The 27,425-nt window shown below is 50.5% G+C and overlaps 1 protein-coding gene across 3 annotated transcripts; it reads right to left on the reverse strand.

Moving 5' to 3' along the window:
• SH3GLB2 (SH3 domain containing GRB2 like, endophilin B2) lies at positions 1–26,867 on the reverse strand. 3 transcript variants are annotated; one of them, XM_059828754.1, is made up of 13 exons: positions 26,805–26,867; positions 18,325–18,466; positions 17,859–17,987; positions 16,495–16,628; positions 15,923–16,015; positions 13,725–13,736; positions 11,626–11,688; positions 7,158–7,181; positions 4,123–4,212; positions 3,528–3,628; positions 3,024–3,038; positions 2,124–2,388; positions 1–1,459 (listed from the first exon to the last, which is right to left on the reverse strand). In XM_059828754.1, the coding sequence occupies exons 1-13, from the start codon at positions 26,865–26,867 to the stop codon at positions 1,352–1,354; spliced, it is 1,239 nt and encodes a 412-aa protein (XP_059684737.1). In that variant the 3' UTR covers positions 1–1,351. The 3 variants fall into 3 exon arrangements, with proteins under 3 accessions (XP_059684737.1, XP_059684738.1, XP_059684736.1); XM_059828755.1 differs by lacking the exons at positions 11,626–11,688; positions 13,725–13,736; XM_059828753.1 differs by lacking the exons at positions 3,024–3,038; positions 13,725–13,736.
• Positions 26,868–27,425: the final 558 nt, after the last annotated feature.

The raw sequence follows: 27,425 nt of genomic DNA on the forward strand, positions 1-27,425 counted from the left end.
GGCAAATAAGTGCTGAAAACCATGAGCCCTACATACACAGGTGCTCAGTGCCCTGTTACATTAGAGTGGTCACGATACCATTGGGGAAAAGTGCAAAAGATCAATAAACAAGCAAAGTTAGTTCTGACATACCAAGGGGAAGGTAGTGAACAGAGAGCTTGATGCAGGCAAGTTTCTCTTCCATCGAGCCTGAGTGGAAAACTAGTTATACAGCAGCGGAATTCCTTTAGGCGAGCTCTAGCTAAAAAGCTCCTTAGAGGATTGAAAGGCATACACACCTGAGGACTCCCTTTGAGCTAAACCACCGCATGCATCAAGGGCAGCCTGGATTGTTTAGTGTGTGTATGGCCAAGAAAATAGCTCATTGTTGGAGATAACAGCAAGTGGGACTGTCCCTTACTGTACCAGGATGCACCAACTCTGTTCACTGCTGAGATGGGAGGGGAAATCCTAGTTAAATCAGTGATCTAGGGTGAAACTAAAGTCAGGCTAAAACATGCCTGGAACAGACACACTGAAAGGAAAGCCCGGACGATTAACACAGGGAGCAAAGCTTGTAAAAAGGCTTGTAAACTCTTTGCAGTCCAAGAACAGTTTCTCAGAAGAAATGCAAGCAAGATGCATGGTCCCTTGCACTGAGGTTTGATTTTCAACGTACAGGCCCTATGTTACTAGGTTGATCTTCACAAAGCAATTTCATTCCAGCTTCAGAGGACAGTTCTAGATGGAAGCCATCAGGCACCATGATAGTAAGCGTGGCTCTTAGAGAGCCTTGCATTACTGTTCTCCCACAGGTGAGCAAGGTGGGTGGGTTAACAGGCTTTTAATTCTTAAATTCAGCTTCCTTGCCTTAAGAGCTAGAACACATCAGAGGGTTTGTGTGGGACACTTCCCACTGGAATGCTTGATTGTTTGTCTTAGGCAATTCTACTGCTGGAGAAGAGGGAGGACAGGAGGGGCAGACAGGTACTAACTCACATCAGACAGAAGGGAAGTGTAACTTAAACTCCATGAGCAGCTGCTGAGCGAGACAGTTTGCTGGCCCTGGGAAAGCCACTGCGATAAACAAGACTAGGGTAGGGTAGAAAAAAAGTAATCAAGGAATCTTGCGCCATCAAGACTAACCTCAAAGCAGGCTGCACTGGTAGTTAACGAATTCAGTCTTGGGTGCCATCAGCCCTTTCCCAAAACCTTACTGTAACAGTTTTACCACTTCTTTCCCACAATTCCTGTATTAGCAATGGAGTGTCAACCCTGAAGAGAGCAATGGTCTCGGATGAAGAAATCCGCATTAGAAGTGCCAGGAGATGAGGGGTGCATTCTGCTTGTACATTCTTTTTCCTGGAGACATTTAACTTAACAGTTCCAAGTAAGTGACGGGAACTTTCCCTTTCTGGTTCCCTCTTTCCCCTATGAGCCAGTCTGGATCCATGCCTGGCAGGCTGTACACAGTGATCATCTGGGGAGAGAAGACAGCATTAGACAGGACCTTATTCTGCAGACAGAGCCAAGAAGTTCAGTCAGATGGATACTGAAGGAACAATAATTCCTGAAGTTCATTTAGCAGGCACCTGTGCCCTTTTCCTGGAGCTATCTGCAGCTTTAATAAAAGATCTACAGCAACCTGCCCAGTGATGTCCCTGTTGCCTTTAGGTATTTTTGCATACAGGATGGCATGATACTGCTATGGCATCCCTTCTGAATACAAAAGTGGAGGCTAGTCAACAAAAGAGTTTGCAACTGGCTGAATTTCCTTTTTTCTCAGCATGATTAGACCAGGCCTCCAGCCAGTAGCTTATCCCATTGCTCTCAGATAAGGTATCTCAGATAAGCTGTATCTGAGGGTCACAGTGAAGATACTAAGTACTGGGATGCTTTGTTAGCTGGGTACAGCTAGACTCCAATAGGAATAGAAGAGTTACTAGGGTGATATTCTCAAATAGCAAATGGCCGTGAGCACAGGCTCACTGCAACTCAGCAGATACTAGTGGCAAGGAAAAGACTATTAGTGGTTTCATAAAACAGGGTTTTTAGGGGCAGGAAAAATAACCAAGAGCTTGCTGAGCATGCAATGGGCTGCTAGGCAGTTACAGCAAAATTCAAAGCAAAGGAAAGCTACCAACCTCATCTGCAAGAAGTGCCAGCTCAGTGCTGTCAGCTGCTTCATAATCATAGAGGACTCTGGCCTTCCGTGTCCCACTGGCAGGAGGCTTGACTTCATTTGGGTTCAGTACACTCTCTGCCACGGTATTAGGCACCCCAACAATCGTGGGCACAACTGGAATAGTAGGCACAGCAGGGAGTGTGGCAGCAGCAACAGCTGGAGGAGAGGTAGCAGCTGGGGGAGGAGATGTGGATTCTGCGTTGCCTACGAATGTGCCTGAAAATCTTACACAGGAGAAAAAAAGCAGATTTCAGTAAGGCTCTAGTATGAAGAACCAAGAAAGAGCTGTTTCTTTCAGTAGGTACACTACAGACATGATGCTCAAGAGTTCCAGCTAACAGCTGTAACATACCTACGCTGCCCTTTGAGTGGGGAAATGCACTCAGTTCTCAGGTGCTGAGACTATGCAACAGGTAGTATTTGCTTATTTTGATTCCAGGGTCCCATTACAGGACTGGCACTTAACTTGCAGAGTACGAGACTGAAGTGTGGCACCAGAGAGGGGTCTGGGCAGGTGGTATTCTTGGCTCTGCAGCTGTTTTACTGGGGCCATTCTGCTGCGTCCTTGCCCTGCTCTCAGATGGTCAGTGTTAACTGTTTAGTCTGCTAGTTCTTCAGGAAAGGGACAGTCATTGTTGCTGTTAAACTGGATGCCACAACTGGAGGCTCCCAGGTTTTCTGGGCTCTCCAGATAGAGAAGGTACTGGAGCTTGGTCTCATTTATCTGTAGATACCCCCCTCTGTGCTAAGGGAGTGCAGCTCTGGCCCTTGCTGGCCTTTGTAGCGAGTCTGCAGAGACTACAGAGTTTGGCTGAGGTGGAGAGCTCTTAGAGCCAGTCCTGTGCAACATCTTACTTACATTTCTCCTTTGGAGCTGCAAGCATGGAAAAGAATGGAACAGGCATAGTGAGTGAGTGTGCACAGGCAACAGCTCTTCCTGGGTCAGCCCTCTACAGTGATATGACAGGTTAACAGACAAAACAGCCCTGCCCACGCCCATGGGATGTGCAGCCAGCAGCACAGAATTAGTTACTGCTGCAGCTGAGCACACTCAGGCTTGCTGCTTGGCAACAGGAATTTATCTCCCATGTGATTAATTTAGAGGAAGAATGTTCTAACCCTCATGGCCATCATGCTTTGAGATGAATGTATAAAACCCAGATGAATCCAATGGCAAAGCCTGCTCTAAATGCACTACTGCCAGGATTGGTCACCATTCTGTAAGTTCAGAAGCTCTGTCAGAGCTTGGAGGGGGCTTTAAAACTTCTACCTGACATTATGATGTGGGATGGGGAATGAGGCCTGAGCTAGGGGTAGCGAGATGAGTAACCCTTAGAGAAGTAAAAGCAGTCTCTTGTCTCACCTGCCCAGTTGCTTCTGCAGGTCCAGCATGTATTGGTAACACTGAGCATAGTAGTTGGTCTGAGACTCCACGAACTCATGGAGACAGCGAAGATGATTCACCTGGAGGGAGAAGGACCATAAGCAGGTCTGTGAGTCTGGGTGCCAGGCACGGGAACCCTCTTCCTGCAGCTGCTACCTACCCCCACGGGAAGCAGACTTGTGCAGGCCAGTACTTAAAAGAATTACTTGGTTGGCTTAAATATGCTAATTTAAGGTTGGGAACGTTGCATAGGCCCAAGGGTGATCTCAGAGAGCAGGCTGCTCCTGGCACTCTAGCCATGCCCGTGTGGCTAGTCCACAGCTCTAGTGAGAGAACAACAAGGTTTTTCTGGCTCGGAAGCACCTCCAGGACTGCAGAACTCCAGGTGTCACAGTGGCACTGCCTGTGCGTGCTTCATTATGTGTTTAGTCTGAGCATTCCAGCATCCAAATTTATGACCTCTTCTACCTCTACTCCCAGTGCAGGGCTCCAGCATCCTCTTGGCATTCTTCTAGAAAGGAGCCAAGAGTCGCTGTAGTCCCTGTCACCCCCCCAGTGACCTAGGAAGACTCACATGTGTGCTGCTGATCCCTTCCAGCAGGAGACGCGTGACCTCTGCCTGTCGATCGAACTCGGTCTGCGTGAGCCTCAGCTCGTGTTCTGCCTGCAAAACAGGACGGGCTGTTGCAGACAGCACAAAGCAAGGACCGCTATTCTGCCTCTTCCAGGGAGAGGCAACACCCACCTCCTCCACCAACCGCTCCTTTTGGCACTGAGACAAGTGTGTTGTTGGCTCAGTAGGATCCACGTGCACCTATGCCACTGAACATCAGGCCCAAGACACCCTGGGTGAGGATCCCAGAGGCCTCTGGCAGTATTTCGACTTGATTCCTGCTTGATCCTACGCTGGATCACTGCAGGTCATGGAATGGCAGCTCAAAACTGACGCATCAAGCTAGGGAGCTCCTACTCCCACAAGACTAGAACATGAAGATGGAGAGGCTTTGTTAATCTTGAGGTATGTGGGAAGCCAGTCCCATGCTAGCACCTGTCCTTTTATTGCCTGTTGTAGGACTCTGAGAATGGACAGCTAATGCTGTTCATCAGTATCTGTCCCCTGCAAAGGTTAACACTGGAAACAGGACAGTTCCCATGGTCAGCATGCCTATGGGTCTGCTGCAAAACACAGTTGTGCAGCTCCATTAACCCCCTCTCTAAGCCTATAGGCATAAGAATGTGACAACCTCCCTAAGTTTCTCTCCAGAAGTGCAGCTTTTACCAGTATCCTTTTTATCACCACAGAGCAAAGGCTGAGGCCAGGGAGCATTTACTAAATTGCTGTTACTCAACTACATCTCTCCACAATGGAGATGAACATCCCAATCCAACTTCTACCCGAGGCTCTCCTTTGAAGCTAGTTACTTATTTTGAGCTAGGAGGACTTAATGGTTAATAGAAGGTAGCTATGCAGCAGACATTGGGAATTCAAAGACAGACTCATACTGGAGACCCTATTTACCAAGCAGACAGATCACATCTTTCCCCCCATAGCAAACAGCATATTTACACTAGGGCAGTTTTGCAGTACCAGAGTACCTTGGTGGATCCGTGCAAAGAGAAGAGCTCCGGAAATGTTGGAGCAGTCAGGTGCTCTGGTGCGTGCTCTTCCCTCCCTGCTGCCACAGGGAAAGGGGTGACAAGCAGGCACATTTGTTCTCTCTAGCATGCATCACCCCTTAACACCAAGCGGAACATGCCAGTTCCCTCTTAGGATGTGCTGGGACCGATAGCACAGAAGAGTGATGTCCACTTAGCTACAGCTTGCTGGAAGGAGAGGAGTACGGGTCCTGTGTCTTTTTCCCCTTCTCGAGGAGGGTGCAGCAATCGGAGGGGTGCCTGCCTTGGTGCAGTGGCTCCTGCACAGCACCAGTTCTGCCACTGAGCTCCTTTTGCTGGTTTGGAAATGCCCTGATCGTTTTGGCACAGGACTTGTTTTGACTTGACCCTAGGGAGCTAATCCAGACAGGCTGATAGTCTCAGAGCAGAGGCCACATCGCTGGTGTTTCTGAGCAGGGTCGCCCCCAGGGAGACCCAGCCTTCTCAGCCGGGCACGCTGGAGGAGCTGCTGTGGGCCATTACATCTCTCATCTGGTAACAGCGTTAACAGTACTGCTGGCTAGAACAAAGAAATGCTTTGACTGTCTTTTAATCAGATTTGTCTATTTTAAGCTACAACTGATCTATTTTCTTGCATCCTCTGTATGAAAGGGATTATTTAAAGGAGAAGGGGGAATGTAACAGGAAATACCAGTGCAATGCCTTACTAAGCACCAAGAGATTCTTGCTCCAGTGAGCTGAGCAGAGACTTCAGTAGCAGCAGAGCTATTTGAAACTTGTGACAGGCAGACCCAGCTCCATTTGGCACCGCCTGGGATTTGACTCATTGCCTCTCCTTGCTAGCTCCGAGCAGTTGCAGGATGTAGTTTCCCATAAAGCCAGCACTGGACTGTGACCTGGGAGGTCCCTTCCAGTCTTGTGCTTCTCCAAGACACGGAGAACTTTGAAAGTTTACTGACATACCTTGGTCTATCCAACCAGGATAGACCGACGATAGAGGAACAGAGCCTTGCATGCTTATAGCTGACTGCAGTCAGCTTATTTGTTTGAGGGACTGAAGGATTGAAAGTACAGGATGAGCTGGTTCAAAAAAAGCCAGTCTGCTCTGATGATGCATTTAGAGTAAGGCAATAATAGGTTGCTATCATGCATAGCATGCAGGAACGTGCCATTCTATCACCTTGCAGTTCAGGCTTCAGGCTAGTATCTGCTGGGGGTGTTTGAGGTATGAAAGGCAATGGGATCCCAGAAGGTGTCTCTGGAGCTCCACACAGAGCTTACTCTGGTCTCCAGTCCACTAGCAGCCCTCCATCCATCTTCATAGACAAGTCACACTCCCCTTGCAGAGCCCAGAAAATAAACAAGAGCTAGGACTTTACCTCCATGGATCCACTCAGAAGGGTAAGTAGAGCTCACCCAGACAGAGTAAACTCCACAACAGGCTCCAACCTCCCACCCTGCCCTCCTGACAGAGCTGTTCCCTCCAGCAGCTGGGGCTGCTCATGGGGAAACCCTCTGTCCTTGCTTCAGCTCTGCTCAGAGCTCCTGCTCGGACCCCAGAACAAGCAGGCAAGGGGCTACTAGAAGACTAATGCATGGCACATGCAAAATTGGAGCAGGCAGGGCCTTTGCCACAGGAGCAGAGCTGAATCACGTCACAGCGTATCACCTCTGCTCCTGCGACACCAGTGCAGGGCACTCAAGAGTTGCGTTTTATCACATACAAACACACGCCTGGTTTGCCTAGGAAGTCTCTGGCACTAGGTACAGCCAGCCGGCCTGGGGGTAGGCTCTTCCCAAGCCACTGTTGGAGCCACACTGAACCATACAGCTGCAGGATCAGGACTAGGGCTGACAACAGCAGCGTCCCACTGATCCTCCCCTGCATGTGTGCAGGCACACGAGCAGGAAGGAATCCGCAGCACCCCTCCACCCCCTAAACACCACCAGCACGCCCAGAAGGTTTGAGCACAATTTCAGCTGGGTACTTACTTTTTCCACCTCGTCGCTCCAAAGCTGTAGGGGCCACAGAGCAACAGGAAAGGAGATCAGTGTTGGTGACGTCGAGAAGCACTCGGCATTAACACCAATTGGCAAGGACGCTCCGTGGACACAGCAGGCCAACTCCAGGGACAAGCTAGCCCTTCACCCAGAAGCAGCTGCCAGATCGGTACCCCTTCCCCTCATTCCTGCACCCTCGAGCTCAGTTTCACAATGGGAGAGCAAGTCCGTGCCACCAGAGCCAGCAGCACTCCAGCTCTGCTCCCTGCCAGGGCTGTTACAGCAACTGCATTCAACAGGCTCCAGGAAGAGAAGGATTAAGCAGCAGAGTCCTCTGAACAGCAAGAGTTACTTCACTGAAGCTGCAGAGGTTGGTGTTGAAGAACAGCCCTTCTTTTAGCATTGTGAAGAGGCAAATGAGCTGCTTGAACCCACAAATAGGGCCTGGGAACTGCCGTGAGCTCAAGCCAGACAGAGGCCAGCGTTCCTCACCCACTGGTCTAGAGAGCTCAGGTTAATGGGATCATAATCCAGCCAGTCTCCACTACCAACAGGCATGTTTAGCTACAGGAAGGAGGCGGCAATGGCTGGATGCTGCCTTTGAGCCAGGCAAAACATCACACTACTCCTTCCTACTCTCCTCACCCACAGGAGCACATTCAGGGCAGCACAACTCTGCCAGCTGCTTGCTGGGATCTGGCTCCAGGACATGAAACAATTGACAACAAAAGTCACGCACAGCGATGGGAAAGGGAGAGAAGAGGTAGAAAAACACATTGATCCTTCCCAGAGGTTCTCGGCTTGGCCTTTCCTCAGCAGGCTTGGCCTTTCCTTGGCCTTGGCCTCCCTCAGCCCTGGCAACATGAAATCACCCTGGATCAACTGGGAGCACAGCAACCTGCCAGCAACACCCCACATCAGTGGGGCCAGGGGAGACGGCCTCTGAGGACCTCAGCGTCACCCTATGATGTCACCTTTGCAGATCAGGGAAGTTCACTATAGCATGGCTGAATTTGCACTGCAGGCACCTGGGAGTCCTGCGCTGGATGCTGTGGTGTCAGAGGGAGAACACGCTCTGTTTGGACCCCGGGTCTCCCAACTGAACCTTGTTGAGGTTTGCTCACCAGCAACTGCCCTCAGGTGGGCTGTGGCAGCCCCAGGTGCAGAGACAACTTCACCAGCCAATATAAGGAGCACCTGCAGAAGCTGCCTGTGCTAGTGAAGGGCTGAAGCAGGAAGGTGTTATGCCTGGCTCCTTGGCTTGCTGCCTGCTCCCATTCCATGGTACGTAGCCTGATTGGCATCTCTTCTTACTTGAGTGGAGTTATTGTAGCTGGTCACCTTATGATCGCAGGCTGTCCCTGGGCAGTGCTCAGTGTGCCATGGCTGGGTGTTTCCTCTGACCTTTAGGAAGATGTTTTGTTACTGCAAACCAGGAACTGGTTCAAATAAGGCCTGTGCAATTTCAGCCATGCATGGGGACACCAGCCCCCTCCCCTTCTCAGTCTAAGAGCTCCTACTGTGGAAGGCAGATGGTGGGAAGATCCTTGTAGGCAGCTGAGAAGCAGGTCCCAGCCTGAACTGCTGCTCTGCCACAAGGCCTCTGCTAGCACACCCTCATGTTTTTGGAACAAGGTTTACTATAGAGGCAATAGGAAGCTTTCACTCTGGCCCTGGGTCTTCCTACTTAGATGCTGTAGACAGTACTTAAGCCATTTCAGGCCCATTTAATCATTATAGTAGCCACTGAATTCATAGCTAGATTTGTTTCTCTTCTGTTGGCCTTACTGTGCAATCTCCAGCTCTGACTCTGTGGTGTTCTGAGGCAGTCCAGCTTTGCCCAGATCTATCTCTGGGCTAAGGCACTATGTGGCTATAGTCAGAAGCATTTCAGACAGCTCAGGGAGCAGAAAAGGCCATCACCTGCGCCTTGTCCCCCTGCACCCCAGCTCAAGCCAGAGGAACCCTCTTTACGGGATTCAATATGTTTTTCTTGGAATCATTCCTAGGAGTACAGTGCATGGCAAGTGGCAGGGTCTGAGAGAAAGGGATATTTAGGCTTACACAGCCCACGGTACACCTTCTTGCACAAAAACAAAAGGTCAGTGTGGGAGAGAGAAGAAAGGACTCCTCAGCCTCTAACTCATACAAAGTAAGAGAGGTGCTTAACTCCATGTGGATCTAATTCCATCTAAGCCCTCCTGTTATGGAAGGGGAAAAAAATAAAAGCACCATGTTATCCACCTCTCCAAAAACCAGCAACATAGATTTAGAATCCAAATCAGAGCCCTGCTGAGGGCATAGGGTCCAGGAGAGAGTTGACCTGTTTGCTCACCTGTAAGACAAAGTTGTTACCTGGGCATAAGCAATCCCTCCCTCCAGGAGGGAGCAGAGCTCAACAGCACAGTGAGCAGCAACCACTGCTCTATACTGTCAGTACACACTAAGACTAAAGTAGCAGAAGGACTTTGGCCTGGAAGAAAAGCAGAGCAACAGTATGAAGAGCTCCTACCTTGCTGCAGTGCCTGACCCCTTGGGATGAGTGCTGGGATTAGAGAGCTTGTTGCAAAGCAGTCCTGCCTGCATGGAGCTGGGGAGCAGTCTGGGCTCAGCCCACATTTTGCTAATTAGAGATGCCAATTGTTATTCAAGTCACCCCTGCTACTGCAACTGGACTTCAGGTGGCATTTCAACTACCAATTGCAGCCTCTGAAATAGACGGTTTTGGAAGCCACAAGGACCACTGCTGGTGAGGCCAGCAGGTTTCCTACAGGTGCCCCTGGTAGGAGGCCCTGCTGTGCAACCATCAAACATGATGAAGTGATCAAGGTCAGTGCTGGCTGCTTACCTAAAGCAAGTCAGTCTCCTACAGCCCTGCTCTAACTGTCCCATATCATCATCACAGCTGTCAGAGCTTCAGTAGCAGAGCTCTGAAAGGGACCACTGAACCTAGGCAGAGATGTGCCAGAGTAGACACCTGTGGACTAAAACCCCCCGCAAAATTTATTTCTCCTGTCATGTTGCTGTGCTTGGCATCTGCTCCCCAGAACAGCTTTTGCAATACAGCAAAACCAGACCAGCTTGCACTTTGGTGATGACTAGACATGTTCAACTGAGCATCTGGGCACTCTGCAAGATGCTAATGCATGTTAAGCAAATGCTTGCCTTCAGGTCTGATTTAGAAAGCATCGGGGAACAATCAGGATACCCTGGTCTAACCAGAGCTATTCAGAGGCAGGGAAAGCCCAGTTTCTCTCCTCTGATTGTCCTAGGGCTCCGTTTTAGTCTGTTAACACACTGTCCTTGGAACAGACCTTTCCAAGGGAGAAGCCAGAGCCACAGGCTCGCTGCTAGTTGCTGCACTAGGAGAGATGGAAACTGAGCAATTGCTACAGCATCACCAGTATCAGCTTCTTCCTAAGGAGTCTCATCACCAGGCCTGTTACCTATGGAAGCAGTTTTCTAGTTACTGTGCAAAGCTATTTCTGATCCCAGCATCACTCTCCAAGAAGGTCAGGACAGATCCCCCTGGGAACTAACACTGATGCTATCAGCTCAGACATGCCTCTTTCTCCAAAGGGGATGGATTTCCCATTAACCAAATCCAACTTGTTTCCATGATGTCTTTTGTTTGCTAGAAGGCTGGGCTGTTCTTTTTCATATCTACAGATCCCACTCCCCAGCCCTTCTACTCCCAGACTATTCTATTAACAGGCATCAGTGTTGTTCTGAATGCTATTTAGGAAGCAAGATGATCAGTTTTCAACATTTTAACGAGAAATGTGACATTGTGCAATGGGGAGCCATGAACACAGCACAGAAAGTCAATTGCTTGACCACAATCACTCAGTGCAACACAGTAGAGATGCAACAGGCTAATCACCCACCCCCAGCACATCTGGCTGCATAACAGCTGCCAACAGACAGGCTCCAAGATGGAAGGGAAAAAAAACCCGCAACCTCTATTTGCAAAACAGACTAGCCTGCACTGATCAGCCTACTGTGTTACTGACACAATGGGTGGCAGACATTCTTCCACCTTTGCTTCTCTTGACCAGCTACGAAGCTTCTGAGCACTGACACCACAGTACTGATCAAGCAGTCATTTATGTGACATTGCTAGTGTACAGCTGGAACCATCCAGAAAGGCTAACCTTTGAGGTTTTCTCCTTTTAATGGCTCCACTAGCAGTAAAAAAGTCAGAAGATTCCCACTGGAAACGTGGAAAAGGATTGGCAGAGAAACTGGAAAGCAAACCAAGCAGCAAAACTGCTAGACCCTGACCATGCACCCCCATGGGGTTGATCTGCATCCTTAAGGTTGAGTTAGAGGAACCCTGGGCAGCCCATGTCACATTAAAATGTTGAAAACAGCAGAGCGCTAGGTCTGAGTTTAAGTCAGGTGAAGAGAGGGGCAGGAAGAGGTTGGAGAGGCAACATCTAGGAGGAAGTAATCTTACCGCTGATGCACTGGCGGAGAGAACGTAATTACGAGGTCTAGTCTCCTGAAAGTCAGGCACAGCCTAGTGGGGGGAATAGAGTTTCATGTACAAGTCACGCAGAAGAGTCGATAGAGTCAGTCGGGCAATGGATGGAAGAAGGGACTAGTGTTTTTTTCCTGTCTGTGCTGGGAGCTTAGTTCCAATTCTTATGGGATGGAAGGAGGGAAGTCTCCCAACAGTCTGGGCAGTGGTGTGTGGAAGCTCTCCCCAGGTGGAAGCCAGGCTTGTGCAAGAGGAGGTGGACTGGCTCATGCAGTCACACCCAGTACCTGAACAGCAGATATTTCTACTGTAAGAATCTCTGCCTGTACTTACAGCTATCTGCTCATACAGCGGCCAGTTGGAGTGGAGATGAGACAGCACAATCTCAAATGCATTTCCCATTCCCTTGCAGCCAGCAGGTTGCTCATGTCATGTTGGCTTAGTCCAGTGGGCAGGATCTTCTTTCTCCTTGCTTCCCATCTACAGTCCTAGAAGTGTCCCTGTACAGGGCCTTATCCTTAGTAGTGGGCATGTTTACTAGAATCAGAGCATCCTTTCCACAGTGCCTTTTAAAGAAACACATCTACTTGTTCTTACTCTCACCAAGCCTCTGGGCATGTTTCCTTCTAACGGACTCAGATCTGCTATTTTCGGTAAGGGGCATGGCTTAACCAAAGCAGATCTAGTCCAAAGCCTTGCTTTTGCCAAAGTTAGCATATGAGTTTTCATCTCAGAGGTCAGAAAACCTCCAAGCTACCTTCTCCATAGCTAAACCTTTGCCTGGGGGCAGGAAGACTTAAGCACTCTGGAGGTTTTCCTCTTGGGGATCCAGTCCACACCCCCACAGGTGTGGGCTCACTAACCGTCACATAACATGGTCACTCTATTCAGCTAAGCTAAGACTAGGCCTCCTCCTAGGATGGCCTTTGGCTGTAGCATCACCCAAAGAAATGAGCCAACTAGCTAGCTTGCATTAGAACCATCACACTGGTGTGATGCATCAGGGCATCCTCCTGGTCAGCCTTTACTGTGCAGCGGGTTGGTGTGCAAGGCTGGCACACAACCCAGCTGTAATCCAGCTACGTTGTTAATCCTCCCAGGCCCCATGTTTCCTCTCCCAGGTTAATCACTTTGCAGCTCACCCAGATCTACTTATACACACTGACCCAATTTGCTGGGCCCCAAGCAGTCTGCTGGAATGAGTGACCAGTGTGTGGAAGAGCAGTCAGGCAGTCCCAACAAGAGATTTTTTTTTTTTAAACTATCTAGGAGTTTTGGGATTGGCTGGAGGAAGGAATAAGGAGGAGCGATTCCTATTACAAGTCCAACCTGAATATAAGGAGAAAAATGAACCAGTGAGATTTGAGGCCAGCACCGCAACTAGGCTTGACTCCTCCCTGTGGGGAGAGGAGATTTCCCCAGAAATAGCTTCTCATGCTTTTTTCTTTTTTTAAAATCAAAAGTAACTGAAGAAACCTCTCCTCCCATTCCCTGGTCTCCAGAGAGTCCCAAAACTAGTCATAGCACATGGGATGAACGAGGCAAGCTGCTCTTGCACTCCTATGCATGGAGACATCATATTGCAAGCAGTGGTCAAAATGGACCCACCTCCCTCCCCCTTCCGCTCTTGTAATGGGGAAAACGGGCAGAGCCCTGGAGCCTGGAGGACAGAACAGCACCACAACCAGACCAACCTGCCTGTCATTGTCTCTGGGCTGTCTCCCTTCCAGGAGAGGGACTTGCCACCCAACCTGACCTCCTCCTGCCTGCAGCTGGAGGAGCCTGAATAGGTTTTTACAGGAGGCCATGACTCTCTTGAGCAGTGCTTGCAAGCAGTGTTGATGGAACAGAGTGCATGCTCCAGAGGGGCTGCAGGCAGCTGACAGATGCTCCCATCTTTCTGGGGCACCTTCCCCAGGCAGCCACAGCCCTGACCATGCTCAGGTACATGCTCCAGGGCCAGTCCCAATGGGACAAGGGAGATACGAATTTTTATTTAAAATGGGAAAGAGACAATGAGAGGTGTTAAAGGAAAAAAAAAAAATCACAGCACTGTTAGCACAGTCAATACTCACATCTCCCTCACACTGAGCAAATTACAAAGAAACAAAACAAAAAGGTTAGTGAACAAAACAGCATCAACAGGAAGGACAAAGCACGAAGTCCAAGGGGAATGCACAAGCCCAGACACTCGAACAGCAGGTCACAGGTCTGGGCAGCAGCACACTTGGAGAGTCAGTCACAAGACAGAAGCTATGGGAACACAAGTTTGCACTACAGAGGGGAAGAGCAGCAAGAGAGTGGTGAGCTGGGAGAGGTGCCATACTTTAGGCCAGCTTGGATGGAGAGGTGTGACACAGGACTCCAGGCACATTACAGGGAACGTTGCGGTCTAATGATGAGTTAACACACCTAGAGCAGAGGCAGCAGGTCTCCCCTCCATGCTGGGAGCTTCCACCTGTGCCTCGACTTCTAGTAGTCAGAGAGGTGGCCAGAGAGCCCTGAGGCCAGGGCCGCCACCTTTAAACTAAGCTGGGTAAGAGATCAGTGCCCGCAACAGCAGCTGAGGTTTTTCTTCTGTTGTGTGATCTCCGTTTCAAAGAAGCAGAGGTTCTGGAACGTGGCTTGGGGCAAACACCCTGGAAAGCCTGGACTGGCTCTGCATCCTGCCTGGGATACCCCAGCCCTGCAGTTCCCGTGGGAAACCAAGCTTTTCTTTTCTGGGTACAGAGAAGTCCCTCACCCAAGGGTCAGTGTGCAGGTGAGAGGCCTTGGGATCACTTCAGGTAGGAAGCAAGGTGAAGAGGATGGAAAGGGAGGAAGCACAGGAGATATCTGAATTCCTGCTCTGATTTGAGCTTTAGGTAGAGCAATGGCCACCACGTCCCACTGAGACTGGGCGCACCATCCCCTTCAGAAGGGGAATCGGGGATCCCTGAAGTTACCTTCAGTGGATGTGGGTGACCTGACTGATGAGAGGAGACTTTTTTAAAAGGGCAGTATCGCTTTTGTTGACCTAAAGTTTTGTGCAGGGCTTTCCCACATAGGCCTGAGCGCTCTGTTAGACCTGCTGATGGAGGCTGCTGAGCTTAGCACAGCTTCCCCATATGGCATGTATGCAGTTAGAGCTGGAGAAAAGGGAAAACACCCGGGAACTGGCCACCCAGGGAGCTGCAAGGCCAGAGGCCCAGCTGAGCAGATGGCTAGAAAATGGGCTCACGGCAGGGCTCCCAGGCTGGTATCCCAGTGCATCCCAGAGACTGACAAGGATTCCTGCCTATTCTGATTGCACACGTTTGCTAGCTGAGCTCCTGGCCCCAGGCTAGAAGCAGAACTTGGCAAGGCCTTGTGCCAACAGCCAGAGTGCTACAGGATGGCAATCTGCTTCAATGAGGCCCTCCAGGGAACCCATCAGTGCCCAGCTACATCCTCTCTGCCTCCTGCTACACTGCCTCTGCCCAGGGAGAGCCCAGCTCCAGGAGGTGCCTCAGGCCCAGGGAGCACCCTGAGCTGACAGGTCTTGTCAGCCTCAGAGAAGCACTTTCAAGCACTTGTCCCCATTGCTTAGGCCTGTGGACAGTGATACTGGCTGACTTACCACCCCCTTCTGCACTGCTCTGACCTGGGACCTTTGCTAGTTTACTTGCCATGAATTCTCCAAAGCCAGAGGGCAAGACTAAGCTGTAACCAGACAGCACCATGAATTAAGTGAATAGAGAGGCTGAAGGAAGGACCTCTTGGTAGACAGTCTGAAACTGGCCAGCCCTTAAAGGCTCCCCTGGCACTCCTGCCTGGGGAAGACTGAGTTGGCAGAATCTTAACTAGTCTGAAAGCCTGGGACTGCTGCTTGAGCCCCAGCATGCTTTTCCCTTGCGCACCTCCCAGCTCAGCTCTCTCTTGGCTTGCTTTGAGATCCCCAGGGAAACTTAGCAAGTCTTCAGAAGATACAGCCTTTTAGTTACTAGCACCAATCATCCAGTAACCACTAGCAGACAGGAGACAGGAGCCTGGGTCAAGTGGAATTTTCCAGACTCTGGAAGCTCAGAACTATTTGCTTCAACAGCTCCCCCATGGGAGGGCATCTGAGGAACAGGCGCATGGCTCCTGCTCCCAGTTCCCTTGCATACCAGATGAGGAATCCCCCCACCCATGCCTGCCAGAGCCAGGACATAGTAGGGCAGCCTAATTTTTGTCCAGAGAACATGTGGCATTGCTCATGCGAGCCAAGCCCTGGGGCCAGAGTACAGCGAGGGGAATGAGAGAAAAAACTTACCGCTGCTTTTGCCTCGGCAGCTTTGGCTTTCTTCAACCTGGCTTTGCAGGCATCCAGATCCAGGCGGCGGTTCTGCAGGATCCTCCGCTCTTTCTGGAAGGGATGGAAAATGGGATAAGAGCAGACTGCTTAGGAGCTGTTGAGGAGGAAAGAGATTTGATTCCTAGATCATATCTTGTCCCTTTCCTTATTAAAAAATGCTAGGGAGAAAGAAGCAGTTGCTATGTTCATCTGGTTAGCAAGAGTTTTGGGCCTGGCTGCCAGGGGTACAGCCTAACCTCTGGAAACAGGGCAGCCGATGGGTGAGTGGTGCCCAATAAGCTGCAGGAGTCAGGAAAGCAGTTACCCTCCTCATGCACACCAGTTGGCAATCCTTCCCTGCCACAGGAGGAGCCCTGAGCAGATCTAAGATTGGTATTCCCCTATCCTTGCATTCTTTGAGGGGAGAGGCATGGAGTCCTCCTTTCTCATAGGGAAGGAAAATGAGTTTTTCCAGCACTGTCTCCCTCTCCCCCCACCCTCCTCATCTCTGGTGATGTGACAAGGTTCCCCTTTCCTGCTACCATACTTACAGATATGGTTCGCCAATCCCCCTCCAGGAAGTTGCGCAGTGGGGTCAGGAAGTTGATGGAGGCAGAGTGGATGAAGTCCCGTTCTGCTGCACCTAAGCGCCTTTGAGTCTCTCCAACTTTTATCAAGGTCTTTCCTGCAATGACAGGAGCCTTCAACTCCAGGAGAAACCAATTAACATTGTGTTGGCTTCAGCCAACTCACCCAGAGCTACCAGGCTCCAGTGACAGGGGACAAAGGCACAGTGTACCCTGCCTGGGCAAGGTGACCATGCCCATACCACACCAGCTTCAGTCCTAACCACCATCTGCTTTTAGCTTGAGGCCTCTTCTCAGCTGCTCCCAGTGCAGCTTTGATCTTATCTATCTGCTGAGGCACTTATTCCACTGACGTCCTTTTACTGCTACACCTGCTTGCGCAGAATGATCTTTGTCTCATAAAACAGAGGCACAGGAACAGAGCAGCAAATTAAAAAGCACCAGAGCAGAAAAAAGGAGTTGATTAGGCAGTGCTGGCTATAGATGCAGTTACAGCTGTTCTGCCTGTAACAGGACTCGCTATTGAACAACTATTGATTTGGAGGGCAGTAACAAAGCTCACAGTGGAGGCAAGGACAGCTGGAAGTTAAGGCTGTGCTTCTGTGCAGGTCTGCTGCTTAAAGAAGCCCAAAATTCCCCCTGGAAGGGGCAACTGTTAGGATTTAAGAGCAGAAAGATGCTCTGTGTGGTCAGGAAGTGGCCTGTTGAGGCTTGTAGCCAAGCACCAACCTTCTCAAGTCTGTTTTCCTCTTCTCTTTCTGCTGGAGAAAGATTTCCACTCTCCATTTGCAGGACACAGTTAAAGGATAGTTCTCCTGTTCAGACTCTAGAGAAACTCTGCAACTAGATACCACCTTAGACTGAAAATATGGTCAAACTGGACAAAGCTAAAGCCGTTCACTGCAACTTCCTGTTCAGGCTAGTTTAGAAAGCCACAGAAATAGCACAGAATAGTTTGTGTCCTGTTACCAGTTCAACTAGCTACCCTCGATCCACTTGTCTTTATTTCTTCTCTAGCTCTGCCAGACTTGAGGACTGTATTAGGAATGGGGAGATCCCTGCCCCTTTTCCCCCAGCATGGAGCATGCTTTGCTCTGGAATAAGACTTGACTTCCTACTCCAGATGGGCTGTTTGCTTCTGTGCTAGAGAAGACCCTTCTCTGGCATCAGCTTCAACACACTAATAGGCAGGTTGCCACAGGGGGAGCAGGCCACCCTGCCCCCTTCAAGAGGCAGGCTGCGGAAGTCTTAACCCAAAACAGTAATGGGGATACTCTCTTAGGAAGGGATGGATTCCCAGGGCTTTTTAAATAGCCAGGCTGACTTACCATAAGGTGTCCCTGGCCCAAAGTCATTAGCTGCTTCTGTCATGTACTGTGCCAGCAACTCCCCATTGGTGACCCGGGAAGGCACCTTCCGGTCAAGCTTCTCATAGAGGAATTCTTCTACTCTGGCACCTGGAATGAGGATGCCACTAGCAGTTACAGGATGCAGGATGAAGGAGCCCCTGGAATAGGCAGCCCACCCTGTGCAGTCCTCAGTAATGCGTTGGATGGCAAGCACCAGCAGCAGGAGAAGGTGTGCCTTCCCCAGTCCTCAGGAGCATTGCCAGGCTGTGTAGGGCAGCAGCCAGTCATCTCTCAGCTACATAGGGAAGGAAGGTCAGGCCCTGCAAAGACACATTTCTTCCAACCCCCACAAACTCAGTGCAACAGAGCTCTCTGCCAGAGAGAGTCTTAACACTGAGCTGCAAGTGATATTTGTCTTTCAAGCATTAGAAGAAACTGGACTTACTAGGGTTTGGCTGTAGCAGAACTTCAGTCTGACGCAAGATCTTCTCTGTCCAGTTCTTTGTGCAATCTGCCCTGGCCAGGAGGTTTTCAAAGTGGGCATCTAGTTCAGTCTTCTCAGCCTGGCCCAACTTTTCTTCAGTAAACTGCAGGAAGGAGGTAGTCATTAGAAGGTCTGTTCTACTACAGCAAAATTACAGTGTGCTACAGGGCTATTAAGAGACACTGAGGCTTCTTCTGTCTCATGCATTTATCTTAAGAGTAGAGCTTAAAAGCCTTCAAGGTGTCATTCTTTGTTCCTAGGCATCTTTCAGGGGAAGAGGGCAAATTTTTGCCCATCAGTGGACAAGCACTGAGCTAAAAATAGAGTCCAGGTTTGAGAGGTGTTCCAGAATAAGCAACTTTTAATAAGGTCTGGTAGAAAAATACTCTAGTTGTTAGGAATCTATTTAAATGTGTACATGGCTTGCAGTACTTCATGCAGGAGAGCAACAGACATCCTTCATGTGAGGGAAGGTGCCATCTCCTTTCACCTTCTCCTAACCAACTCTATGTCCTGCAAACCCAACAGCATCAGAAATGCCACTACCACCTCACAAGTCAGGCTTTCTTCTCATCTTATTAGACAAGCATGTACACAACATTGGTTTTGCTACAAGGCTTTGAGTGCCCTCCAACAGCCAGACTGACAGTGTCTGAGCACTGCCTCCCAGCTCACCTCCTGCCTTGCTGGCAGTGCGCTGCCAACTGAGCTTTAAGGAGTCTCAAACTCAGGATTTCGATAAAAATGCTTCCAGCAAGTGACTCTTCCTCTAGGACATGCAGTGGCTGGACAGGCTCTGAAGCAGGTTATTGAGAGAAATATAACAGTGTCTGACTTCTCTCAGCACTCACATTCATACTGGCAACGGACTCTCCCTCCCTCCATGATTCCTTTTAAGTTTAAAAAAGCAGCAGGGAAAAGCAGCCTGTACAAGTCTTCAGTGTTTTCATACTGGGCAGTGACATCTGACAAGTAAGGTTTGTCAGTCTGGAGGTGCAGTGTCAGATGGCCTGGACACCCCCCATTGCTCCCTTGGGGGATAGCCGAGAGAAACGCCCATTCCCTCTCATCCCATCCTCATTTTCCACTCACTCCTCTCAGTGATGTTGGCCAGCTTCAGTGTATTTTTAAGCACAATTTCCTGCTCTTGATGGAACCAGCATCTTGTTGGATCATACTAAAAGCTTTGGACAGCTATGCCACTTGGGATCCTACATAGGCTGCAGTTGTCCTTTTAGCCCTTGTTGCTGGCCTCTGGTGCCACTGTTGAGTTATCAGGACGCGGTACTGTACAATACCTGGTACAGTCAGGTGCCAAGAGATTAAAGCCTGGCTAAAACCCTTAGATGAAATACAACTCCTGTCTGATCTGCCACTTGTACTTTCTCCTCTCCCCTCCCCTATCCCACAGCTCAGCTCTAGATGGGCCAAGATGCCCTCTTCATGGGGTCTTGGTCTGGTGTCGGCTGCCCCTCCTGAAAGGCTTTCTGCCAAGCTCTGCTCCTGTGGCTGCCCAACAGCCCCAGCTGCGTTCACATCCAGTACAATGCTGGGAACAAAGTGAGATAAGGAGCAGACCCAGAACCAGCATGTGAGGCAGGCAAACAACCGTTAGGAGTCCTGTTACTGGTCCTACGCAAATGTTACTAGATGTCCGAGATATACAAGCCCTGCAGGTATGTTTACACAGTGACCTGTTTGGGCAAGATTCAAGCTACAGCCAGCTAACTGCTTTGCTGGATGTCAGTGGTGACAGAGTCTCAACCGCAAGGACAGTCACACTCCCTCCTGCAGCCTGGTGGGGACAGAGGACTCGCAGCCCTGCATGAACAGGGATAGCTTCGCTAGTCTCTTCCTCAGCACCAGTAGCCCCTGGTTACTGGCAGTTATTTTAAGCTCAGTCTTGCTGTGGTGCCATGGCTGTTGCTGGACATGGCTAAAAGCAGATTCAAGGTGGGAGGATGTTTGTATTGCTTTGTACCTAATGTCTATGTGTGTCCCCCAAAGACAATCACGACTATCAGACATGCGTGAGCAGCTGAGGCTCTCTTCCTCTGTCACTGTTGGAAGCCCGGGGCTGTTTTCACACTCTGCCAGGCTGGGCTGAGTCACTGCCATGCAGCAAACTGGGGCTTCCCAGGTAGTTGGCACCAATTCTCGAGTCATCTGTTTAAAAGCTTTCTTAAACAAGCCAAGACTCTTTGATGCAAGCGTAACAGTTTCCCTCACCCCCCTCTCCCAGACAGCTTTTTGAGATCTCATCTCACTTTCAATTCCAGCTCTTCTTCCTGCAGTTTTGACTCTCCTGCACCAGCATCTGCCCTGGAGCTGTCAAGCCTAAACCCAGTTTCTTATCAGCTGAATTTACTCAGCTTCTTACAGCATTGCTGCAGAGTCAGTTCACTGCTGAAGACCTTCAGCACCTCCACAGTGCTACTGCCAGCCTACTGAATCACTCCAGCTCTTGGGGTCCTTTGCTATATTCACAAGAGGCACCTCCACACATCATTGTCCTATGCGGCTGTTTTCTGTCACCTACCCCTTCACCCGGTGCAGTGGAATAACATGGGTCATTTGCACAGCACTTGGCCAGGGAGCATCCAGGACTCAGACACTCAGTTCCTACCTCAGGTCAGGCACTAAAGCTGTTTGTCTTGCAAGAGGGCTGAGGACATGCACTGTGATCACTGCAAGCCTGGCCTATGCCAGAAGGGGAGGATGGACAGGAATCTCAGTCACAGCCTTTGGCTCCAAAGGGTCAGGCCAGAAAACAACCTCTTATTCAGGCTTTTTTTCAGAGTTGGAAGGCAGGGCATGAATGTTATGAAGTGGGTGCAAAGGCATGGGAGGCTGTATCTCACATGTTGGGAGACTGTTACTCCATTTCCATCTAATTCCCTCAGTGTCTCCTTCACCCTACCCAGAAGTCAGTACGTGCAAAGTCCAGACCCGGGCACAGCCTCGGGGCAGTTGGTACCACCTCACTGCAGGTTGCGGCAGAGGGTGCTCTTTTCCTCCCCTGCAGCACACTTCTACCTTCTTGTCTGTGCATGGGGAGTCACTGATCCAGCTCAACTTGGCCTCTAACATGACTTTTCAGGCAGATCAGAGAACTTGCCCGACTACACAGCACTACTGGGAACGTGCCATCAGGTGCAGGGGAGAGCAGGACCACCTTGCAGTGAGATCAGATGAAACTTCTCATGAAAGCACAGCCAGTGAATGAGATTAGAGGTAAATTACACTGCTTTATCCTATGAGCTGGTTCTTATGTTTAGTGCAAGTGGAGATTTGAACTTTCAGGGGGCAAGAGGTCTTAGCTGCTAATCCCTTCTTAAGTGGCTGCCCAAGTCAGTGTCCCCAGTGAAAAGCAGGGTAGAAGAACAGCAGTTTATGAAGGCCGGCTACTCAAGCATTTCAAGCAGAACTCCCACATAAAGTACTTCTGTTCCTAGGAATTTGTTTTCATAACACTTACAGAAATTTCATTATTTTTCCTTCTCATTGAACAGACATAAGATTTCACTGTGAGGCCAAGAGATGCAGGAGAACAGATGAGCTGATCATACACTCATGCCTCCTGATTGTAAAAAGACAGATTAAAAATATTTTGTGTCTTGCTGCTCCTGGACTAGAAGCATTGGTGTCTTGTGCAGCACCAAATACTCCAGACTGCCACAGATGGGAGTGTTATTTGGTTGTATCAAGTTGACCTACAGGCTTGGTGCATATCCACCTGAGAGAAAGTCAGGGCAGGCAGAGCACATGCAATTGCAATGCCTGGGAACCTTAAGCTCCTCCATCCTGCTGCAGCCAAACTACTCCCACTTGTTTTCTAGAATCTGCCAGTTGGGTCAACAGTCCTGCCCCGAACCAATTTTAGGATCTGCATCCTGGGATCATGTGCCAGGTCACAGTGTGAGAGGCTCCACCGATCCTGCCCTGCAGGAAGCGTCCCTGCAGCTGACCCAGCTGAGCACCAGTCCTGTCTTTGTGCAGGGAAGCCGATGAAGTGATTAATAATGCAGGGCAGCCTTCGCTCTCCAGGAAGAGGAGAGTCATGCTGCATTCCAGGACATCAATAATTCAGCCAAAGGTTGGGTTTCCTCTGGGAGGCTTGGCTGGCCAGCGGGAATGCTAGATGCATTATCAGGGCCCATGTGGGCAAGCAGGCTGACAGATCAGGAGAGCAGCACTTGGGCGACAGGCCCAAAAGCAGCAAGACCGTGTTGGACTGCAGTTAGGGCAGCTGCCTGTGTTCACAGCTTGGGGGAAAACTCCCCTTTCCCCAAGAGAGTTGGTAGAGACACTACTGGGATGTCAGGAGGGTGAGCAAGTAGAGCTGAGCTGGATGGGTCCCCCTGCACTACAGCTACAATATCAAAAAAGGCTGTGCCTACAGCCCTGGAGACTGAAGGCCATCAAGGTTAGGCTTTAAAATAGCACATGGGTTGGGTTGTTTTCTTTGCTGAAAGCATTAGCACCTTTCTCCCCTTTAAAGCAAAGGAAATAAAATCCCAGTGCTCCCACTGAGTTATGCCAACACCACAGCTGTTTTGCACAATGCAGCATGAGTTGACTTGTGTCTTTTCCAGCCTTGTGTGATTTTTCCATCCCCCTCCCTTCCAGCTGGCCCAGGCCTGTATGCTGTGAGCTCTGACAGGGTAGCTGCAGTCCCCTTGCAGAGGATCTGGTGGCAGAGTTCAAGCCCTTGTACCACTTGCAGGGTCCCCAGTTTTTCCAGCCAGACATTACTTATGACTTTCCACCTTAAATCACAAAGATCAAACCAGGGCCAGGAGTCTTAAACCAGGAATAGTCTCTTGTACATGCCAGTAGATATGGGCCAATGGATTTTCTGGAGCCTCTGAACAGCTTCATAATGCCCAGGCTGTTGTAACATTTGCCTTTTTGGTGATCAGAGGCACGACAGAATCAGTTCAGGCAAATCTACCTCCCATCTTGTACAGGATTTCATTAGGAGATAAGCCATAGCCACTCAGTCAGCATCTAAAAACTACCTGAATCCCAACAGCTCTGGACTGGATACAGAGTATGCTTCAAGTATTTGGTCACCAGGAGTCAGGAAAGCTAGGCTGTGAGCCAGGTGAAACTGTGCTAGAGGACAGAAGGAAGCCATTAACAGGACAGCTTGGTTAACTCATGAGCAAGGCATTTAGGAGAGGAAAAAAATACTGCCCTCATAGATTCATAGGTGTGTTTCAAATGGAAACATGCTCTGGCCTGTACCTCTTGCCTTCAAAATCCTTTTCTTAAGTTACCTCCTATTTTCTTGACTTTATGGTGTCCAGCAACCAAGGTATCAACCCCAGTAAGGTCAGCAAGCAGAGGGGAAAAGTCTATTTTATCACCAGAGTTCAGAGAGACAGGAGAGTCTGTCTTTCTTCAGGAGCTTCAAGATAGAGTAAGTCAACCTCTAGCTGCTAGTAGTAATTACATTAGCAGTGGGATGAGCACCCAAAAGCTGTACTCACGCTTGGGCAATTTCACCCAGAGCCAGTTTACATCACAACTGACAAAAGACAGACACCTACAATTATCTCCAGACATCCTTGAAAGAGCCTGGCTTGCAGCCTGTCTAGAACAGAGACATCCAATGTGTTACCTTTGGAAGGAGAGATGCCAGTTCTGTAGGGAAGCTGGAGCTATTAACATAGTTTCCTCTGCAGAGGTTTGGGATCAAATCCACTTACTAATAACTGGAAGGTGCAGCTGATGAAAGAGAAAGGCCTTATTCTTCTTCAGTGAAGATGAAGAGTGTGACCTGTTTGAAGTATCTCTGCAGGTGACAGAGCTGTTAGGGGCTATGTGTTGCATCCCCTCTGAGGAGGCTTACTCAATGGCTGTGACTGGTGGTGCAAGTGTCAATACAGTACATCCTCAAGTGGGATGCCGAATCCTACAAAAGCTCTTTATCCCTGCAGCTGCCCAAGACTAGAAGCTTGTTTCCCACTCTCAGGGCAGAAGTGATGACCTCCACCTCCCTCATCTACTTCTACTACCTGTTTTGTTTTTTCCAAAGAACATAAGAGATGTCACGAAGCCCACAGGGCACTGCCTGGTCAGGGAGCCACATACACAAGCCTGGTAAGATAGTTACTGCTTATACAGCTGCTTTGTCACAGCCACCTCTGTCCTCCTCCTGCTGGAGACGGGTACAGGATTGCCCACCCAGGAGCACACAAGCCCTTCAAGCTGCCTAGCTTCTCCTCAGGTAACAGTCCTGCTAACTGGTGCCTGAGCTAGGAAAAGCCCTGTAAAGGTGGCAGTGGGTTTTTGAGTTTGGTGGGGTTTTTTTTTGTCATGAGAGAGGTCAAACCTAGTTAAAAATCCTTCAGCCAACACCTACATTAGGTTGTATTGGACAGGTTTCAAACCAGGACTGCTCCTGCACTAAGCCTCAGGGGAAGCCACCCCAGAGGTGGTGTGCTGACCACGCTGTCTCCTTCCCCCCTCGCTGAGCAATGCTACAGCCCTTCTTCCAGTTTGAGTTAAGCTCTTGTGTGTTGGCCAGACATCTCAGTCAGACAGCAATAGCTTACTGTCTGAGTGGCACAGCACATAATGGCCAGTCCATTTATCTCCCAGTCACTGCAGTTCCAGTAAAACCTCACTTTGTTAAACGCCTGGAGCCAAAGAAAGCATCTCTGATGCTATAGAAAACGGAGCTTATTCTAGGCAGGTCTTACTCCCCTCCTGGAAGACCTGCTGTGCTAAAGAGTGCTACAAACCTAATCCTCATTGCCAACAGCAGACCTCAACTGTCATTTCTGGCCCTTGGTGGAGATAGGGCAGTGCTCACCCACGCTAGCAGTAGGACTCTATGGGGACAGCCCAAACAGGCCTGTTTTCCCCAGAAATTAGATTTCAGAAAGTGGTTTTCAGCCTCAGCAATCCATTTCCTTCCAGTCTCCCCTCCTTACACAAACACCTGCATACTGTCCACAAATACCAGCGCTCATTTTGTTTCAAGAAATTACTACTGTAATTAGTCATATGAATATTCATATACGAGATTATGTGGAGTAGGTGTAGCAGGCAGAAGCCACTATTTATAAACGCCTCCTTGCTCTAGAATCGCTGTGTGCAGACACTGTTCCGATGCCTGTCTCCTTCCTACGCCTTGAAGCTAAAAACCACTTATCAGAGACTTACAATAAGGCTTCTAAACATAAGATTTCTTTACAGCATTTCTTCCTTTCTTCTGCTACCAAGGTCATTTGCATGAGAACAGCATCTTTAAGCTTTCCATCTGCTCCTTATTTTGCACCTGTAGTTAATATCTCTCTTTTTCATAACATATGACTCATTGGCATGGTTACAGGAGGTGATATCTGTTTACATGAGACCAGTCCCTAAAAGAGCCAGAATTACTCCACTGCACAGAAGGTTTGGAACAAGACAGCACTGCTCTGTTTGTTTACCAACCCCCACACAATAGGTAGAACAAGAAGCCCAGTCCCAGAGTCACCAGCTGGACTTCACTTCTCAGGCAGGATCTCAACCAGCTCAGACTTGCCTCTCTCCTGCCCAACCAAGAGCAGTTTTCCAGTTATTATGCCCAAGAAACAGACTCAGCAGCCACATTTCACCACCTGCTGCACACTTGGGTAGCCAAGTTTCTTCACAGCTCTGGGGGGGTCACTGCATCCCCAAGCAGCTCCCGATCTCAGGTTTGTGAAGGGTGGTCCTGATGCCACGTTAGCCCACTGACACACTGCCCGCTCAGTCTCAGCAGCTCCTTCCCATCACTTTAACAGTACTGTGCTTTGTCAGGGCCTGGGAGCTACTGCTACCAGACCTCCCAAGGGACTGAAGTGCAGACCGTCTGCAAGGCCACCTCTACCACATCTCCCTAGCAAAAGGGCACAGTTCCCTGATGGGCCTGGGCACAGCTAACTGAACAGCTGTTTGCAAGATAAGCTTTTCTTTAAGAACAACAACCATTAGGCAAGCAGCATCCTCTCCACACTCCTCTTCCCCCCTGCTCAAGGCAAGGTTTTGGTTAGAGGCATCTCTGGGGCTATGTGCCTTATTAACCTTTACCAGACAGTCTCACCTCAGCAGCACCGTGGTTTGTTTAGCTTAACTCCTGCTCGGGGTCATTCCACACCGCCCGGAGCCCCCAGTGCCCAGAGGTGGCTGCTCCCGGGCTGTGGCTCAGCCAAGTAGACCCATCCAAGTTCCAAACCCATTTTCCAGCCTCCCCCGGGCTGGGGAAAAGCTCCCTGGCTCTGCCGTGGCCTCGACCCACGGGGCCCGGGGTGCGGCGCAGGACGCTCCGTGCGATGGGAGGGAGGGAGGCAGCGGGAAGACGCTGCCCGGGGAAGGCCCGGCAGCCCCGGGGGAAGGCCCGAGCCCCCCCGCGCCTCAGGCGGGCGCCGTTGCCATGGCGACACGCTGCGGCCCGGCCGCCTCACCTGCATGGCGCGGGAGAAGAAGACCCCCGCGTCCGACGCCAGCTTCTTCACGTTGAAGTCCATGGCGCCGCCGGGAACCGCCTCCGCCGCGCCGCGCCCCCGCTGTCACCGCAGCCGCTGCACGCCCGCCCTTTATAGCGCCGATCGATGCCCTCCTCGAGCCGCCCCGCGGCCTCTTAAAAGGGCTGGGTGTCACCGGAGGGGCCTCCCGACGCCGAGCCGGGCGGGTGGGCGGGCGGCTCTGCGGCGGGAGGGGAGCGCCGAGCCGTAGCAGCAGTCTGCGGGGTCCGGCCTCCCCGGGGAGCGCCTCAGGCGGCGGGGCCGCGGGCGGCGGACGCGGCCCCTTTAAGCAGGGCCGCCGCGGCGGGGGGAGCTGTCAGCCGCCGCCGAATGGGCGCTCGCACCGCCCCCCCGCCCCTTCCCCTCGCCACTCAGCCTCACTCGCCGCCGCATCCTCGAGCCAGGCCCGGGGAAGCGCCCCGATTGGAGCGCCGGCGGACAGCTCGCTGCTCTTATTGGCTGGAGGGCGTCCGAGGGGGGCGGTGGCTCTGCCCCGCCGCGGTCGGCCCCGCCCCCGCCCAGGGTAGGCTGCGGCGCGGGGGAAGGAGACGCTGCCCTTCC

The sequence above is a fragment of the Gavia stellata genome, chromosome 24 (genome assembly GCF_030936135.1).
Source record: "Gavia stellata isolate bGavSte3 chromosome 24, bGavSte3.hap2, whole genome shotgun sequence".
NCBI classification, from domain to species: domain Eukaryota; kingdom Metazoa; phylum Chordata; class Aves; order Gaviiformes; family Gaviidae; genus Gavia; species Gavia stellata.